The following is a 19,605-nucleotide window of genomic DNA, read 5'->3' on the forward strand; positions in this document are numbered from 1 at the left end:
ACGCGGGCCTCTCACTGCTGTGGCCTCTCCCATTGCGGAGCACAGGCTCCGGACATTCAGGCTCAGCGGCCATGGCTCACGGGCTCAGCCGCTCTGCGGCATGTGGGATCTTCCCAGACCGGGACACAACCCCGTGTCCCCTGCATCGGCAGGCAGACTCTCAACCACTGTGCCACCAGGGAAGCCCTGTACTTTTTATATTTTTAAATCTGATTACTGCTAAGTCAAGCAACTAATAACCTACGTATTCTAATGGTATTGCTGATTCTCCCTTACTATTCCTTTTCTGTATTTTGTTAAGTGTTTTATGTGTAATATTCTGAGCCACTTTGCCATTAGGATGCTATACTGGGAAATTTTAACTGTTCCATTTCCCGTTATTATTATTACTGGATTTGTTTTTTAAAAGTACAGTAAAAAACACAGTTTATAGTTGTAAATCTTAGTTATATGTGTACTTCCCCTCAGACTTAATAAGAAAACATTCGTGAATTTGACAGTTTATTCAAATAAACAATGTTATATTTAAATTACATGGGGTATTTTTCAGGGAGTTTATGGCTTAGAAGATGCTGTTATTGAAATAAAGAATTGTAAAAACCAAATTAAAATAAGAGATCAAGAGATTGAAATATTGACAAAGGAAATCAATAAACTTGAATTGAAGATCAATGATTTCCTTGATGAGAATGAGGCACTTAAAGAGCGTATGGGTAAGTAATCTTCTAAGATATATAGTTTGCTCAACCTCATTGTCAAGTCATTTTTTTTTGTTTATGATTATCTTTAAATAGTTGGATGCTTTTTTAAATTTAATAATTCCTCCTATAAAAATACTTAAAACAAGTAAAAGTGGAGCTGTTCCAGTTGAAGTGGGATTATGGATTTGATGGAGCTGCGATGGTGGTTGGGCAGACCTGGAGCACTGCTATATACAGTCGGAGATCTCCTCAATAATAATTGCATGCTTAAAAAAAGGAAAGCTACTTAGTTAATACCACTATTAGAAGTTAACCTTTTTTTTTTTCCAACAAAAGTAGTGTGTTAGTTTGCAAAATGCTCTAGTTTCAGATGAATGCTTGGAGACATTTAGAAATACTGTTTAATCCTTTTTAAGACTTTTAAATACTTGACTTTTATAATTTGCACTAAGTTTTACTTGGGTTGAGTATTTTAAGGTTACTATTGATTCTAAGAAGTAATTAATAAATATAGCTTGAGAGTTAATATAAATAAATAATAGTTCAATAAATAGTTCATTAGTGAATATTACTAGTTTGAATGTTGTGACAGTCCAATCTAAATTGCTACTTTAAAATGGAAATAAATATCTAAATCATGATTTCATTATACTTGTACCAGTTAATGCTTTCTTAGAGTTAAAATGATCACCTGTAAAAACTATTCTCTAAAGGCAGGAAAAATAAATATTTTATACATATTATTTATTCGTAAAAAAGCGTCTATCTAGGACCCAGAGTAATGCCAGGACCTCAAGTTAGACTTAGTCTAATCAACTTGATCTACCCTAATCAACTTGATCTACCAGATCACAGCCAACTTCAATCTGGACGTTCCTAAAGGTGACTGAGCCGTCACAAACACCAGATTTTCTGTTTTTTAAAGGCCCCAAATCTTGCTTTATAATTACTTGAGACAATCTTGATATCTGGTTTTCAGAGCATAGCTGCTTAGTAATGGGAAGTTAGGAAAGAGGCACACTGAGAGCATCAGTCTAGTCATGATAAAATATAATTGATATTGATATTAATATTGACTACTATGTGCCAAGCACTGCTATAACTACTTTATTTGGGTTAATTTTATTATACCCCTGACAACAAGCCAAAAAGAAATACGTGTATACATTGATACACATGTACTTACATATAGTATTATTCCTACAACCAGTTAATAGTTGAAAGTGGGAATTGAACCCAACTTTGTTTTATTACAAAGCTTCTGTTCTTAGTACATTATAGTACCTCTCTGACAGTCCAACATGGAAGACAGATCATAATATGTCTTTGTCAGGATTTCCATTAATAATTGTGATAAAATTTTAGCTTGTATGGTTACAGTTCAAATACCTGAAAAATTCTTGCACAAAAATCCCCCATTCTTCAGTGATGGTGGCTAAATAGATTATAACCAGTTGCTTGATGATAACCAGTTGCTGTATGAAGTTTTTGTAGTTCATTTGAATATTAATAAGGTTTTAATCATTCTGCTTTTTATTTTAGGCCTTGAACCAAAGACAATGATTGATTTAACTGAATTCAGAAATAGCAAAAGTTTAAAACAGCAGCAGTACAGAGCTGAAAACCAGATTCTTTTGAAAGAGGCAAGTGCAGTAGTCAATTGGTTATTTTCCTGGTTGAAGTAAAGAAAAATACTAACAATTTTAATTTTGTAGATTGAAAGCCTGGAGGAAGAAAGACTTGATCTGAAGAAAAAAATTCGTCAAATGGCTCAAGAAAAAGGAAAAAGAACTGGAACTTCAGGTATACTGTTATTCCAAACCTTTAAAAGAATCATTGGAAAATGAATTGTCTGGATCTGTAATTTTCTGTATGTGAGAAATAGTATTGCTATATTACTGTGGTTTTGCTACAAGTTTGATAAATGAAAATAATGGCCTGATGAAGAGTGTATGAGTGAGTGTCATTGAGTTTAGTCCTAAATCTAAACAGTTAAAAGAATAATAAGTGAACAAAAAACAAACATCAGAATCATGGACTTTTGAAAAATTTACCATATAGTCTGTATTAATTTCTAGACAATCCCAGTATGTTGTGATTAGTAATGATAAAACAGTAATTTTTGTCAATATATGTTACTGTTAATATTTTCTTTTTCCTTAAAAGCTATGCATTGGAAGCTTTAATTGTACATTATTCTTTACTAAGTGAAAGTAATGTTTTATTGAATAAAAATTAACAATTTTTTGTGTTGTTTTATCTTACATGATATAAAGAGAACAGCTGGTTTATTTTTTAATAGCTATTACAGTGCTTTTTTGTAAGACCATAGAGAAGGCATTTTTTTTTCTAACTTGGCCCAAGCCCACAAGTATCTATGAATAATAGAGGTTTTTTTGTTTGTTTGTTTTTGTTTTATTTTTTTTTAGCATTATGCTGTCTATAGTACAATACATCAAAAATTTCTAGAAGGGCAAAACTTCGTAATTTATTAGTGTATTAAGCAATTTAGTCATTATTCATGATTCTTATCTACTTTCTTAATATGTGTCTTTTAACTATTTAAGTACTTATTAATATGGGAGAAGAATGATAGCGAAGATAAAATTTGTAATTGTTTTTCATTAATATCTTTTTTTAACATTATTTTTATTTTATTTTATTTTTTTGAATACATCTTTATTGGAGTATAATTGCTTCACAATACTATGTTAGTTTCTGTTGTACAACAGAGTGAATCAGCCATATGCATACATATATCCCCATATCCCTTCCCTCTTGAGCCTCCCTCCCACCCTCCCTATCCCACCCCTCTCGGTGGTCACAAAGCACAGAGCTGATCTCCCTGTGCTATGCGGTTGCTTCCCACTAGCTATCTATTTTACATTTGGTAGTGTATATGTCAATGCTACTCTCACTTTGTCCCAGCTTCCCCCCATGCCCCCTCCGTGTCCTCAAGTCCATTCTCTATGTCTACGTCTTTATTCCTGCCCTGCCACTAGTTTCATCAATACCATTTTTTTTTTAGATTCCATATATATGCATTAGCATACAATATTTGTTTTTCTCTTTCTGACTTACTTCACTCTGTATGACAGACTCTAGGTCCATCCACCTCACTACAAATAACTCAATTTCGTTTCTTTTTATGGCTGAGTAATATTCCATTGTATCTTAAAAGCTTTTGCACAGCAAAGGAAACCATAAGCAAGATGAAAAGCCAACCCTCAGAATGGGAGAAAATATTTGCAGATGAAACAACAGGCAAAAGATTAATCTCCAAAATATACAAACAGCTCATGGAGCTCAATATCAGAAAATAAACAACTTATTAAAATCTTATTAAAAGTGAGCTAAATTAGGAAGTTGTATAGGAGGCTACATATAGATCAAGGATTTTGGAAATAATTATTCTACATTTTGTTTGAGTTAAAATTTGATTCTAGTTTTTAAGAGTTAAAGTATTGGAATAATAGCAGAGTTATTTTTATGTTTCTCATTTGTTAATTCTTTTATATGTAGGATTAACTGTTGAGGACCTGAACCTAACTGAAAACTTTTCTCAAGAGAATAAAATGGGAGGAAGAAAATCTGATTTCATGACCCTCAGAAATATGAGTGAAGTACAATCAAAGGTAAATAGTAAGGTACTGCTATGGTGAAGAGAATGAAGAAAAATATTATTATCAGGGCTTTCATTTCTGCCCCCATTGTCTCATTTTGGACATTGCTTCTTTTTATACTTGTTAAATAAAAGGAAAATGTTTTATTTCAATAACCTGTCAATCCCAAGATTCATTAATGAGACATTATTTACTCTGAATACAGATTAGGAGTTCAGATAAAGTAGAGCTGCCACATAGGAGACCATCATTCAATATTCCACAGTCATATCAGAATGAGCCTGAAGAGAATATGACCATAGGATCATTATCAAAAATGTTATCTGAAATTCGTCATAGTGTAGAAAGTGAAGTAGATCCTTTTGTCTCTTTAACTAGACATTCTTCATCTATACAAGTGAAAGATAATATTTCACCTTCAGAAACTATTACAATAAGAGAGATTTTTAAAGCACCTTGTCTATAGTCTTTAACAAATCTAGAATCATTAGTCAATACCTTTAGTAGGGAGAATCATGAAGAAATAAATGACCATTTATACTGTTTCTGAGGAGTCTATGAAGAAAGTATCAGGAAGCCATCAGGCACTTGAGAAGACTAATTTCACACAAAAAAGTGATTCTTCTTTACGAGCCTTATCAACAGCTTCAGACTTAATGCAGAAGTTATTACTTAGGCAAAAATCTGCAATACTTTGTCAACAAATTCATGAAAATAGAGCTGATGTAGCTAAATCACAAGTAGCAACATCAGAAGATGAACAGGTTCATACCCCAATAAACTATGCTTATACCAATTTCAAAGAAGATGTAGGAAAAAGTGAAGTACCCGTACAGACAGAGATTTTGAAAAGTAATCTTGAAGTTAATGTTCTGGACCCTGTGCCAATTACTGCACAATCAAAATTATCTCAGATAGATCCACTTGCAAATCTTATAGAACAGCTGTGGACAGAACTAGTATTTCTTAGATCTCAGGTGAGCTCTCCTCCAAATTACATTCCTGGGATTTTTTTTTTTAATTCTTTTTTATGACTAACAAAATTCAATAAGTAGCAATTATAATAAGGATTCTTTTATGTTTGCACATTAACACTAATTTATACACATTCTGTCTTTTAAAAGATCTAAAAATGCAGTACATCTGAAATGAACTCATTGACTTGCCTAATTTATTAAATGTTTCTTTAGAATGAAGCCATAGCACAGGATTTATTGATCAAAGAAGCACAAAGTAGAAATGCAGAAATAGAGCTTGAACGTCATAGAAGCCAGGCAGAACGGGTAGTGTAAAGGCAGATCATTAAAAGAGATGATTGTGGTGCCAAAGACAAAAGCCTTCCTTATTTGTTTGCCTTTTGCCATGAGTGTGGGGTCCCGGGGGGAGAAGGTGGGAGGAGGATCATTATCTGTTTTACCTTTTAGATTTTATGTTATTTTTGTGAGTGCTGCTACGTTTCTGTAGCTTGCTGTGGGTATCTTAAACCTCAGTTGGTCAAACTTCTTTAAACTTCAAAACTATTGTCATTTTTTTTTAAAATCAATTTTTTTCTCTTTATGTTTTGTTTAGAATGAATTTCTTTCAAGAGAACTAATTGAAAAGGAAAGAGATTTAGAAAGAAGTAGAACAATAATAGCCAAGTTTCAGAATAAATGTAAGTCACTATTATCTCTTATTTTTCTTATTTATTTAGTATGTACTGAAAATTATGGGATTGAAAGGACTTTACTACATTCTGTTTTCTAGTCTGTTTTAGGCTTAACTAACTATAATGTATAGACTTCAGTCTCTCATTCATCTATTTGGTTTACCTTGCTATATTCATTTTCAGAGCATGTTATTAATCTGAATTTATTGTGATGGTAAATAAGTCTATTTTTCTCTTTTGTTCTCTAATGAAAGTACAGTTAGAAAAACAAATTTAAGAAATTTTTAATATAAAGTAAAGGCAAAGTATGCTTATGATTTATTTCTTTCAGCCATGAGATTTATATGTATATGCACAGGATTTAAATAGGTGTGCGATTTAACTTCATTATTCACACATTGGATTTATAGTTGAATTTTTTGTACATTTATTTGCATTTGCATTTTATAAATGGGTTATTTTTACTGTATGTGAAATATTTGTAATCTATATAGCATAGTGTAAATTGTAAAAAAATCTATTCATTCAATGAAAACAATATTTCATTTTAGTAAAAGAATTAGTTGAAGAAAATAAGCAACTTGAAGAAGGTATGAAAGAAATATTGCAAGCTGTTAAGGAAATGCAGAAAGATCCTGATGTTAAAGGAGGGGAAACATCTCTAATTATTCCCAGTCTTGAAAGACTAGTTAATGTAAGTTATTTTTATATTAATGGTTTTATTTTGTTGTTTCATCACTTCGAAGATGTTGTTCCACTCTCATTGATCTTCACAGTTTCTGATGAAACATTTGTTGTCATTTGAGTCATTGTTCTCCTGTATGAAGTGTGTAGTTCTTCTTGGGCTACTTTCAAAACTTCCTCTTTTTATTTGGTTTTTGCCAGTTTGACTGCAATGTGCCAAGGGTGTGTGTGTGTGTGTGTGTGTGTGTGTGTGTGTGTGTGTGTGTGTGTGTAACTTGTTTGGGGTTTGCTGAGCTTGAATCTGTTCACTTATGCTATTCACCACAATTGGGAAGTTTTCTGCCATTAATTTCTTCAATCATTTTTTTGCCTCATTCTCTCTGGGACTCCACTGTAACATGTTAGACCTTTTGATATTGTCCCACAACTCCTTGAGGCTCTGTTCATTTTTTTTTTCCAAATTTTTTATCTTTTCTGTTCCCAGTTGGATAATTCCCATTGATTTATCTTCAAAGTTCACTGATACTTTCTTCTGTCATCTCCATTTTTCTGTTTTCACGGTCAGCTTGAGACCTGGCAGAGCTTTTACACAGAATTTGAAGATCCCTTTTGTTGGTTCTTTTCTTTCTGGAATTCCCCTCTCACTACTCTGTGGCTTTGGGTCCTATCCTCTGGTTTTTAGGCCAGAAAGAAGACAGGTCACTGGAACTGCAGCTTGCCCTCTCAGTTAAGCCTTAAAAACAATAAATTTACTGCTTGCTAGTTCTGTCTTCCAAGTTTCAAGTCCCCTCCAAAATCTGTTGCTTTTGTTCATTTTCTAGAACTTTTATGTAGTAGATTTTTGTATTCACTTGTTAAATGTGGGAGGGTAGGTCTGTTAGGACCTTACACCACAAACCTAGAAGTGTAATAGGATGTAGTAAGAATATTTTGAATATTTAAAGACTTAAGAATTACTATGAGAAAGATTTTAGCCATTAAATGATGTTCTATTTATATTTACCATATAGGGACTTAAGAGTTCTATGGTATTGATGAGTGTCTGTTATATAAACTTGAATAAAACATAAATGTTTAGATTTTTTTTTTAACATCTTTATTGGGGTATAATTGCTTTACAATGGTATGTTAGTTTCTGCTTTATAATAAAGTGTATCAGTTATACATATACATATGTTCCCATATCTCTTCCCTCTTGCGTCTCCCTCCCTCCCACGCCCCCTATCCCACGCCTCCAGGTGGTCACAAAGCACCCAGCCGATATCCCTGTGCCATGCAGCTGCTTCCCACTAGCTATCTACCTTACGTTTGTTAGTGTATATACGTCCATGCCTCTCTCGCCCTGTCACAGCTCACCCTTCCCCCTCTCCATATTTAAATCTATGTAATTTACATGATATGAACATACTTAACATGCTTTATTATACTATGCTTGATTTATATAGAAAAAAGTCTTATTCATTGAATTGCTTTTTTTATGATTAGTCAATAGTTGAATACTTTTTTTTTGAATTTTATTTTATTTTTTTATGCAGCGGGTTCTTATTAATTATCTATTTTATACATATTAGTGTATATATGTCAATCCCAATCTCCCAATTCATCCCACCACCACCAACGCCCGCCACTTTCCCCACTTGGTGTCCATACGTTTGTTCTCTACATCTGTGTCTCAATTTCTGACCTGCAAACCGGTTCATCTGTACCATTTTCCTAGGTTCCACATATATGTGTTAATATACGATATTTGTTTTTCTCTTTCTAACTTACTTCACTCTGTATGACAGTCTCTAGATCCATCCACGTCTCAACAAATGAGCCAATTTCATACCCTTTTATGGCTGAGTATATTCCATTCTATATATGTACCACATCTTTATCCATTCGTCCGTCGACGGGCATTTAGGTTGCTTCCATGACCTGGCTATTGTAAATAGTGCTGCAATGAACATTGGGGCGCATGTGTCTTTTTGAATTATGCTTTTCTCTGGGTATATGCCCAGTAGTGGGATTGCTGGGTCATATGGTAATTCTATTTTTAGTTTTTTAAGGAACCTCCATACTGTTCTCCATAGTGACTGTATCAATTTACATTCCCACCAACAGTGTAAGAGGGTTCCCTTTCCTTCACTCCCTCTCCAGCATTTGTTGTTTGTAGATTTTCTGATGATGCCCATTCTAACCGGTGTGAGGAGATAGCTCATTGTAGTTTTGATTTGCATTTCTCTAATAATGAGTGATGTTGAGCAGCTTTTCATGTGCTTCCTGGTCATCGGTATGTCTTCTTTGGAGAAATGTCTATTTAGGTCTTCTGCCCATTTTTGGATTTGGTTGTTTGTTATTTTAACATTGAGCTGCATGAGCTGTTTATATATTTTGGAGATTAAGCCTTTCTCCGTTGATTCGTTGGCAAATATTTTCTCCCGTTCTGAGGGTTGTCTTTTTGTCTTGTTTGTAGTTTCCTTTGATTTGCAGAAGCTTTAAAGTTGCATTAGGTCCCATGTGTTTATTTTTGTTTTTATTTACATTACTCTAGGAGGTGGATCAAAAAAGATCTTGCTGTGATTTATGTCGAACAGTGTTCTTCCTATGTTTTCCTCTAAGAGTTTTATAGTATCTGGTCTTACATTTAGGTCTCTATTCCATTTTGAGTTTATTTTTGTGTATGGTGTTAGGGAGTGTTCTAATTTCATTCTTTTACATGTAGCTGTCCAGTTTTCCCAGCACCACTTATTGAAGAGACTATCTTTTCTCCTTTGTGTATCCTTGCCTTCTTTGTCATAGATTAGTTGACCATAGGTGCGTGGTTTATCTCTGGGCTTTCTATCCTGTTGCATTGATCTATATTTCTGTTTTTATGCCAGTACCATATTGTCTTGATTATTATAGTTTTGTAGTGTAGTCTGAAGTCAGGGGATCTTATACCTCCAGCTCCTTTTTTTTCCCTCAAGATTGTGGTGGCTATTTGGGGTCTTCTTTGTCTCCATACAAATTTTCAGATTTTTTGTTCTAGCTCTGTAAAAGGCGGACTCCCAACCACTGCGCCACCAGGGAAGCCCTATGTTTCTGTTTTTGTGCCATACCATATTGTCTTGATTACTGTCGCATTGTAGTAGAGTCTGAAGTCAGGGAGTCTGATTCCTCCAGCTCCATTTTTTTCCTTCAAGACTACTTTGGCTATTCGAGGTCTTTTGTGTCTCCATACACTTTTTTTTTTTTAATTCAACATCTTTATTGGAGTATAATTGCTTTACAATGTTGTGTTAGTTTCTACTTTGTAACAAAGTGAATCAGTTATACATATACATATGTTCCCATATCTCTTCCCTCTTGTGTCTCCCTCCCTCCCACCCTCCCTATCCCACCCCTGTAGGTGGTCACAAAGCACCAAGCTGATCTCCCTGTGCTATGCAGCTGCTTCCCACTACCTACCTGTTTTACATTTGGAAGTGTATATATGTCCATGTCACTCTCTTACTTTGTCCCAGCTTACCCTTCCCCCTCCCCGTGTTGTCAGGTCCATTCTCTAGTAGGTCTGTGTCTTTATTCCTGTCTTGCCCCTAGGTTCTTCATGACCATTTTTTTTTTTTTTTTTTAGATTCCATATATATGTGTTAGCATACGGTATTTGTTTTTCTCTTTCTGACTTCACTCTATATGACAGACTCTGGGTCCGTCCACCTCACAACAAATAGCTCAATTTCGTTTCTTTTTATGGCTGAGTGATATTCCATTGTAAATATGTTCCACACCATCTTTATCCATTCATCTGTCTATGGACACCTAGGTTGCTTCCATGTCCTGGCTATTGTAAATAGTGCTGCAATGAACATTGGGGCGCATGTGTCTTTTTGAATTATGGTTTTCTCTGGGTATATGCCCAGTAGTGGTATTGCTGGGTCATATGGTACTTCTATTTTTAGTTTTTTAAGGAACCTCCATACTGTTCTCCATAGTGGCTGTATCAATTTACATTCCTACCAACAGTGCAAGAGGGTTCCCTTTTCTCCACACCCTCTCCAGCATTTATTTCTTATAGATTCTTTGAAGATGGCCATGCTGACTGGTGTGAGATGATATCTCATTGTAGTTTTGATTTGCATTTCTCTAAAGATTAATGATGTTGAGCATTCTTTCATGTGTTTATTGGCCATCTGTATGTCTTCTTTGGAGAAATGTCTATTTAGGTCTTCTGCCCATTTTTGGATTGGGTTGTTTTTTTGATATTAAGCTGCATGAGCTGCTTGTAAATTTTGGAGGTTAATCCTTTGTCAGTTGCTTCATTTGCAAATATTTTCTCCCATTCTGAGGGTTGTCTTCTCGTCTTGTTTATGGTCTCCTTTGCTGTGCAAAAGCTTTGAAGCTTCATTAGGTCCCATTTGTTTATTTTTGTTTTTATTTCCATTTCTCTACGAGGTGGGTCAAAAAGGATCTTGCTATGATTTATGTCATAAAGTGTTCTGCCTGTGTCTTCCTCTAAGAGTTTGATAGTGTCTGGCCTTACATTTAGGTCTTTAATCCATTTGGAGTTTATTTTTGTGTATGGTGTTAGGGAGTGTTCTAATTTCATTATTTTACATGTAGCTATCCTGTTTTCCCGGCACCACTTATTGAAGAGGCTGTCTTTTCTCCATTGTATATTCTTGCCTCCTTTATCAAAGATAAGGTGACCATATGTGCATGGGTTTATCTCTGGGCTTTCTATCCTGTTCTATTGATCTATATTTCTTTTTTTGTGCCAGTACCATACTGTCTTGATTACTGTAACTTTGTAGTATAGTGTGAAGTCAGGGAGCCTGATTCCTCAAGCTCCGTTTTTCTTTCTCAAGATTGCTTTGGCTATTCGGGGTCTTTTGTGTTTCCATACAAATTGTGAAATTTTTTGTTCTAGTTCTGTGAAAAATGCCAGTGCTAGTTTCATAGGGATTGCATTGAATCTGTAGATTGCTTTGGGTAGTAGAGTCATTTTCACAATGTTCATTCTTCCAATCCAAGAACATGGTGTATCTCTCCATCTATTTGTATCACCTTTAATTTCTTTCATCAGTGTCTTATAATTTTCTGCATACACATCTTTTGTTTCCTTAGGCAGGTTTATGCCTAGGTATTTTATTCTATTTGTTGCAGTGGTAAATGGGAGTGTTTTCTTAATTTCACTTTGAGATTTTTGATCATTAGTGTATATGAATACAACAGATTTCTGTGCATTAATTTTGTATCCTGCTACTTTGCCAAATTCATTGATTAGCTCTAGTAGGTTTCTGGTAGCCTCTTTAGGATTCTCTATGTGTAGTATCATGTCATCTGCAAACAGTGACAGCTTTACTTCTTCTTTTCCAATTTGGATTCCTTTTATTTCTTTTTCTTCTCTGATTGCTGTGGCTAAAACTTCCAAAACTATGTTGAATAATAGTGGTGAGAGTAGGCAACCTTGTCTTGTTCCTGATCTTAGTGGAAATGGTTTCAGTTTTTCACCATTGAGGATGATGTTGGCTGTGGGTGTGTCATATATGGCCTTTATTATGTTGAGGTAAGTTCCCTCTATGCCTACTTTCTGGAGGATGTTTTTCATAAATTGGTGTTGAATTTTGTCAAAAGCTTTCTCTGCATCTATTGAGATGATCATCTGTTTTTTCTCCTTCAATTTGTTAATTTGGTGTATCACATTGATTGATTTGCGTATATTGAAGAATCCTTGCATTCCTGGGATAAATCCCGCTTGATCATGTTGTATGATCCTTTTCATGTAGTGTTGGATTCTGTTTGCTAGTATTTTGTTGAGGACTTTTGGATCTATATTCATCAGTGATATTGGCTGTAGTTTTCTTTCTTTGGAACATCTTTGTCTGGTTTTGTTATCAGGGTGATGGTGACCTCGTAGAATGAGTTTGGGAGTGTTCCTCCCTCTTCTATATTTTGGAAGAGTTTGAGAAGGATAGGTGTTAAGTCTTCTCTAAATGTTTGATAGAATTCTCCTGTGAAGCTATCTGGCCCTGGACTTTAGTTTGTTGGAAGATTTTTAATCACAGTTTCAATTTCAGTGCTTGTGATTGGTTGGTTCATATTTTCTATTTCTTCCTGGTTCAGTCTTGGAAGGTTGTTCATTTCTAAAAATTTGTCCATTTCTTCCAGGTTGTCCATTTTATTGGCATAGAGTTGCTTGTAGTAATCCCTCATGATTTTTTTAATTTCTGCAGTGTCAGTTGTTACTTCTCCTTTTTCATTTCTGATTCTATTGATTTGAGTCTTCTCCCTTTTTCTCTTGATGAGTCTGGCTAATGGTTTATCAATTTTGTTTATCTTCTCAAAGAACCAGCTTTTACTTTTATTGATCTTTGCTATCATTTCCTTCATTTCTTTTTCATTTATTTCTGATCTGATCTTTATGATTTCTTTCCTTCTGCTAACTTCGGGGTTTTTTTGTTCTTCTTTTTCTAACTGCTTTAGGTGTAAAGTTAGTTTGTTTATTTGAGATGTTTCTTGTTTCTTAAGGTAGGACTGTATTGCTATAAACTTCACTCTTTTTTTTCTTTTTTTTTTTTTTTCCTGTACACGGGCCTCTCACTGTTGTGGCTTTTTTTTTTTTAGGTATTTTTTAATTTCCTCTTTGATTTCTTCAGTGATCACTTCGTTCTGTTGCAGAGCACAGGTTCTGGACGCGCAGGTTCAGCGGCCATGGCTCACGGGCCCAGCCGCTCTGCGGCATGTGGGTTCTTCCCGGACTGGGGCATGAACCTGTGTCCCCTGCATCGGTAGGCGGACTCTCAACCACTGCGCCACCAGGGAAGCCCCTGTACTTCACTCTTAAAACTAGTTTTGCTGCATCCCATAGGTTTTGGTCATCGTGTTTTCATTGTCATTTGTTTCTAGGTATTTTTTGATTTCCTCTTTGATTTCTTCACTGATTTCTTGGTTATTAAGTAGTGTATTGTTTAGCCTCCATGTGTTTATATTTTTTACAGATTTTGTCCTGTAATTGATTTCTAGTCATAACGTTGTGGTCAGAAAAGATACCTGATATGATTTCAATTTTCTTAAATTTACCAAGGCTTGATTTGTGACCTAAGATATGATATATCCTGGAGAATGTTCCATGAATGTTTCATTTGGATGGAATGTCCTATAAATATCAATTAAGTCCATCCTGTTTAATGTATCATTTAAAGCTTGTGTTTTCTTATTTATTTTCATTTTGGATGATCTGTCCATTGGTGAAAGTGGGGTGTTAAAGTCCCCTGCTATGATTGTGTTACTGTCGATTATGTTACTGTCAGTTTCCCTTTTTATGGCTGTTAGTATTTGCCTTATGTATTGAGGTGCTCCTCTGTTGGGTGCATAAATATTTACAGTTGTTATATCTACTTCTTGGATTGATCCCTTGATCATTATGTAGTGTCCTTTGTCTCTAGTAATAGTCTTTGTTTCAAAGTGTATTTTATCTGATATGAGAATTGCTACTCCAGCTTTCTTTTGATTTCCATTTGCATGGAATATCTTTTTCCATCCCCTCACCTTCAGTCTGTATGTGTCCCTAGGTCTGAAGTGGGTCTCTTGTAGACAGCAAATATATGGGTCTTGTTTTTGTATCCATTCAGCCACTCTATGTCTTTTGGTTGGAGCATTTACTCCATTTACATTTATGGTAATTATCGATATGTATGTCCCTATTACCATTTTCTTAATTGTTTTGGGTTTGTTATTGTAGGTATTTTCCTTCTCTTGAGTTTCCTGCCTAGAGAAGTTCCTTTAGTATTTGTTGTAAAGCTCGTTTACTGAATTCAGCTCGTTTGCTGAATTCTCTTAGCTTTTGCTTGTCTGTAAAGGTTTTAATTTCTCCATCAGATCTGAATGAGGTCCTTGCTGGGTAGAGTAATCTTGGTTGTAGGCTTTTCCCTTTCATCACTTTAAATATGTCCTGCCACTCCCTTCTGGCTTGCAGAGTTTCTGCTGAAAGATCAGCTATTAACCTTATGGGGATTCTCTTGCATGTTATTTGTTGTTTTTCCCTTGCTGCTTTTAATAATTTTTGTTTGTATTTAATTTTTCATAGTTCGATGAATATGTGTCTTGACATGTTTCTCCTTTGATTTATCATGTATGGGACTCTCTGTGCTTCCTGGACTTGATTAACTATTTCCTTTCCCATATCAGGGAAGTTTTCAACTATAATCTCTTCAAATATTTTCTCAGTCCCTTTCTTTTTCTCTTCTTCTCGGACCCCTGTAATTTGAATGTTGTTGCATTTAATGTTGTCCCAGATGTCTCTGAGACTGTCCTCAATTCTTTTCAGTCTTTTTTCTTTATTCTGCTCTGCAGTAGTTATTTCCACTATTTAATCTTCCAGGTCACTTATCCGTTCTTCTGCCTCAGTTATTCTGCTATTGATCCCTTCTAGAGCAGTTTTAATTTCATTTATTGTGTTGTTCATCACAGTTTGTTTGTTCTTTAGTTCTTCTAGGTGCTTGTTAAACGTTTCTTGTATTTTCTCCATTCTATTTCCAAGATTTTGGATCATCTTTACTGTCATTACTCTGAATTCTTTTTCAGGTAGACTGCCTATTTCCTTTTCACTTGTTAGGTCTGGTGGGTTTTTGCCTTGCTCCTTCATCTGCTGTGTGTTTCTCTATCTTCTCATTTTGCTTAACTTACTGTGTTTGGGGTCTCCTTTTCGCAGGCTGCAGGTTCATAGTTCCTGTTGTTTTTGTTGTCTGCCCTCAGTGGTTAAGGTTGGTTCAGTGGGTTGTGTAGGCTTCCTGGTGGAGGCGACTAGTGCCTGTGTTCTTGTGGATGGGGCTGGATCTTGTCTTTCTGGTGGGCAGGTCCACGTCTGGTGGTGTGTTTTGGGGTGTCTGTGACCGTATTATGATTTTAGGCAGCCTCTCTCCTAATCTGTGGGGTTGTGTTCTTGTCTTGCTAGTTTTTTGGCATAGGATGTGCAGCACTGTAGCTTGCTGGTCATTGAGTGAAGCTGGGTCTTGGCTGAGATGGAGATTTCTGGGAGATTTTCACCGTTTGGTATTATGTGGAGCTGAGAGGTCTCTGGTGGACCAATGTCCTGAACTTGGCTCTCCCACCTCAGAGGCGCAGCCCTGACGCCTGCGTGGAGCACCAAGAGCCTGTTATCCACATGGCTCAGAATAAAAGGGAGAACAAATGAAAGAAAGAATGAAAAAGATGAAAAAAATAAAATGAAATGAAGTTATTAAAATAAAAATAATTATTTAAAAAAATTTTTTAAGTAATTAAAAAAAGAGAGAGCAACCAAACCAAAAAACAAATCCACCAATGATAACAAGCGCTAGAAACCATACTAAGAGAAAAATAAAGAAAGAAAAAAAAAAAAGCAGACTGACAGAACCCTAGGACAAACGGTAAAAGCAAAGCTATACAGACAAAATCACACACAGAAGCATACACATACACACTCATAAAAAGAGAAAAAGGGAAAAAATATGTATCATTGCTCCCCAGGTCCACGTCCTCAATTTGGGATGATTTGTTGTCTATTCAGGTATTCCACAGATGCAGGGTACATCAAATTGGTCATGGAGATTTAATCCGCTGCTCCTGAGGCTGGTGGGAGAGATTTCCCTTTCTCCTTTTTGTTCGCCCAGCTCCTGGGGTTCAGCTTTGGATTTGTACCCGCCACTGCGTGTAGCTCACCTGAGGGCATCTGTTCTTCGCTCAGACAGGATGGGGTTAAAGGAGCAGCTGATTCTGGGCTCTGGCTCACTCAGGCTGCGGGGAGGGAGGGGTACAGAGTGTGGGGCAAGCCTGCGACGGCAGAGGACCACGTGACGTTGCACCAGCCTGAGGATCTGTGATCTCCCAGGGAAGTTGTCCCTGGATCACAGGACCCTGGCAGTGGCGGGCTGCACAGGCTCCTGGGAGGGGCGGTGTGGATAGTGACCTGTGCTCGCACGCAGGCTTCTTGGTGGCGGCGGCAGCTGCCTTAGCGTCTCATGCCCGTCTCTGGGGTCCGCACTGACAGCTGTGGCTCGCGCCCATCTCTGGAGATCCTTTAAGCCGCGCTCTTAATCCCCTCTCCTCACGCACCAGGAAACAAAGAGGCAAGAAAAAGTCTCTTGCCTCTTCAGTCATTCCAGATCTTTTCCTGGCCTCCCTCCTGGATAGCTATGGCGCACTAGCCCCGTTTAGGCTGTGTTCACGCAGCCAACCCCTGTCCTCTCCCTGGAATCAGACTGAAGCCTGAGCCTCAGCTCCCAATCCCCGCCCGCCCCAGTGGGTGAGCAGACAAGCCTCTCGGGCTGGTGAGTCTGGTCGGCACCGATCCTCTGTGCGGGAATCTCTCCGCTTTGCCCTCTGCACCCCTGTTGCTGCGCTCCCCTCCGTGGCGCCGAAGCTTCCCCCCTCCGCCACCCGCAGTCTCCACCCACGAAGGGGCTTCCTAGTGTGTGGAAGCTTTTCCTCCCTCACAGCTCCCTCCCGCTGGTGCAGGTCCCGTCCCTGTTCTTTTGTCTCGGTTTTTTTTTTTTTTTCTTTTGCCCTACCCCAGTATGTGTGGAGTTTATTGCCTTTTGGGAGGTCTAAGGTCTTCTGCCAGCATTCAGTGGGTGTTCTGTAGGAGTTGTTCCACATGTAGATGTATTATTTCTGATGTATTTGTGGGGAGGAAGGTGATCTCCACGTCTTACTCTTCCACCATCTTGAAGCTCCTCCTTCCTGTACACATTTTAAGATTTTTTGTTCTAGTTCTGTAAAACATGCCACTGGTAATTTTATAGGGATTGCATTGAATCTGTAGATTGCTGTGAGTAGGATAGTTATTTTCACAATAATGATTTTCCAATCCAAGGACATGGTATATCTCTCCATCTGTTTGCATCATCTTTGATGTTTTTTACCAGTGTCTTCGAGTTTTCTGAGTACAGGTCTTTTACCTCCTTAGGTAGGTTTATTCCTAGGTATTTTATTCTTTTTGTTGCAATGGTGAATGGGATTGTTTGCTTAATTTCTCTTTCTTATCTTTCGTTGTTATTGTATAGGGATGCAAAAGAGTTCTGGGCATTAATTTTGTTTCCTGCAACTTTACCAAATTCATTGATTAGCTCTAGTAGTTTTCTGGTGGCATCTTTAGGATTCTCTATGTATAGTATCATGTCATCTGCAAACAGTGACAGTTTTACTTCTTTTCCAATTTGTATTCCTTTTATTTCTTTTCCTTCTCTGATTGTCGTTGCTAGGACTTACAAAGTATGTTGAATAATAGTGGCGAGAGTGGAAATCCTTGTCTTTTTCCTGATCTTAGAGGAAAGGCTTTCAGTTTTTCACCATTGAGAATGATATTTGCTATGGGTTTGTCATATATGGCCTTTATGATGTTGAGGTAGGTTCCCTCTGTGCCCACTTTCTGGAGAGTTTTTATCATAAATGGGGTGTTGAATTTTGTCAAAACCTTTTTCTGCATCTATTGAGATGATCATATGGTTTTTCTCCTTCAGTTTCTTAATATGGTGTATCACATTGATTGATTTGCATATATTGAAGAATCCTTGCATACCCTGGATAAATCCCACTTGATCATGGTGTATGAGCCTTTTAATGTGTTGTTGGATTCTGTTTGCTAGTGTTTTGTTGAGGATTTTTGCATCTATGTTCATCAGTGATATTGGTCTGTAATTTTCTTTTTTTGTAGTATCTTTGTCTGGTTTTGGTATCAGGGTGATGATAGCCTCATAGAATGAGTTTGGGGATGTTCCTTCTTCAATTTTTTGGAAGAGTTTGAGAAAATTGGTGTTAGCTCTTCTCTAAATGTTTGGTAGAGTTCACCTGTGAAGCCATCTGGTCCTGGAACTTTTGTTTGTTGGAAGATTTTTAATCACAGTTTCAATTTCAGTGCTTGTGATTGGTCGGTTCATATTTTCTATTTCTTCCTGGTTCAGTCTTGGAAGGTTATACCTTTCTAAGAATTTGTCTGTTTCTTCAAGGTTGTCCATTTTATTGGCATAGAGTTGCTTGTAGTAGTCTCTTAAGATGCTTTGTATTTCTACGGTGTCAGTTGTAACTTCTCCATTTTCATTTCTAATTTTATTGATTTGAGTCCTCTCCCTCTTTTTCTTGATGAGTCTGGCTAAAGGTCTATCAATTTTATCTTCTTAAAGAACCAGCTTTTAGTTTTATTGATCTTTGCTATTGTTTTCTTTGTTTCTGTTTCATTGATTTCTCCTCTAATCTTTGTGATTTCTTTCATTCTACTAACTTTCGGTTTTGTTTGTTCTTCTTTCTCTAGTTCCTTTAGGTGTAAAGTTAGATTGTTTATTTGAGATTTTTCTTGTTTCTTGGGGTAGAATTGTATTGCTCTAAAATTCCCACTTAGAACTGTTTTTGCTGCATCCCATAGCTTTTGGATCATCGTGTTTTCATTGTCATTTGTCTCTAGGTATTTTTTGATTTCCTCTTTGATTTCTTCAGTGATCTCTTGGTTATTTAGTGACATATTGTTTAGCCTCCATGTGTTTGTGTTTTTTATGTTTTTTTCCTTGTAATTGACTTCTAATCTCATAGTATTGTGGCCAGAAAAGATGTTTGATATGATTTCAGTTTCCTTAAATTTACTGAGGCTTGATTTGTGACCCAAGATGTGATCCATCCTGGAGAATGTTCTGTGTGCACTTGAGAAGAAAGTGTAATCTGATGTTTTTGGATAGAATGTCCTACATCAATTAAATCTAACTGGTCTATTGTGTCATTTAAAGCTTGTGTTTCCTTATTAATTTCCTGTCTGGATTATCTGTCCATTGGTGAAGTGAGGTGTTTAAGTCCCTCACTATTATTGTGTTACTCTCGATTTCCTCTTTTATAGCTGTTAGCTGTTGCCTTATGTATTGAGGTGCTCCTATTTTGGGTGCATATATATTTCTAATTGTTATATCTACTTCTTGGATTAATCCCTTTATCATTATGTGGTGTCCTTCCTTATCTCTTGTCA

The 19,605-nt window shown here is 36.4% G+C and overlaps 1 protein-coding gene across 1 annotated transcript in view; it reads left to right on the forward strand.

The window, feature by feature from the left end:
• Nucleotides 1-19,605, forward strand: part of CEP290 (centrosomal protein 290) — a 99,074-nt gene that overhangs the window by 19,322 nt on the left and 60,147 nt on the right. Inside the window, exons 14-19 of the mRNA XM_007449121.1 lie at nt 551-713; nt 2,244-2,344; nt 2,417-2,504; nt 4,224-4,336; nt 5,894-5,978; nt 6,524-6,666. Of these exons, the coding sequence (XP_007449183.1) occupies nt 551-713; nt 2,244-2,344; nt 2,417-2,504; nt 4,224-4,336; nt 5,894-5,978; nt 6,524-6,666 (693 nt within the window). The remainder of the gene's footprint in view (nt 1-550; nt 714-2,243; nt 2,345-2,416; nt 2,505-4,223; nt 4,337-5,893; nt 5,979-6,523; nt 6,667-19,605) is intronic.

Source organism: Lipotes vexillifer, unplaced genomic scaffold (assembly GCF_000442215.2).
Source record: "Lipotes vexillifer unplaced genomic scaffold, Lipotes_vexillifer_v1.1 scaffold415, whole genome shotgun sequence".
NCBI classification, from domain to species: domain Eukaryota; kingdom Metazoa; phylum Chordata; class Mammalia; order Artiodactyla; family Lipotidae; genus Lipotes; species Lipotes vexillifer.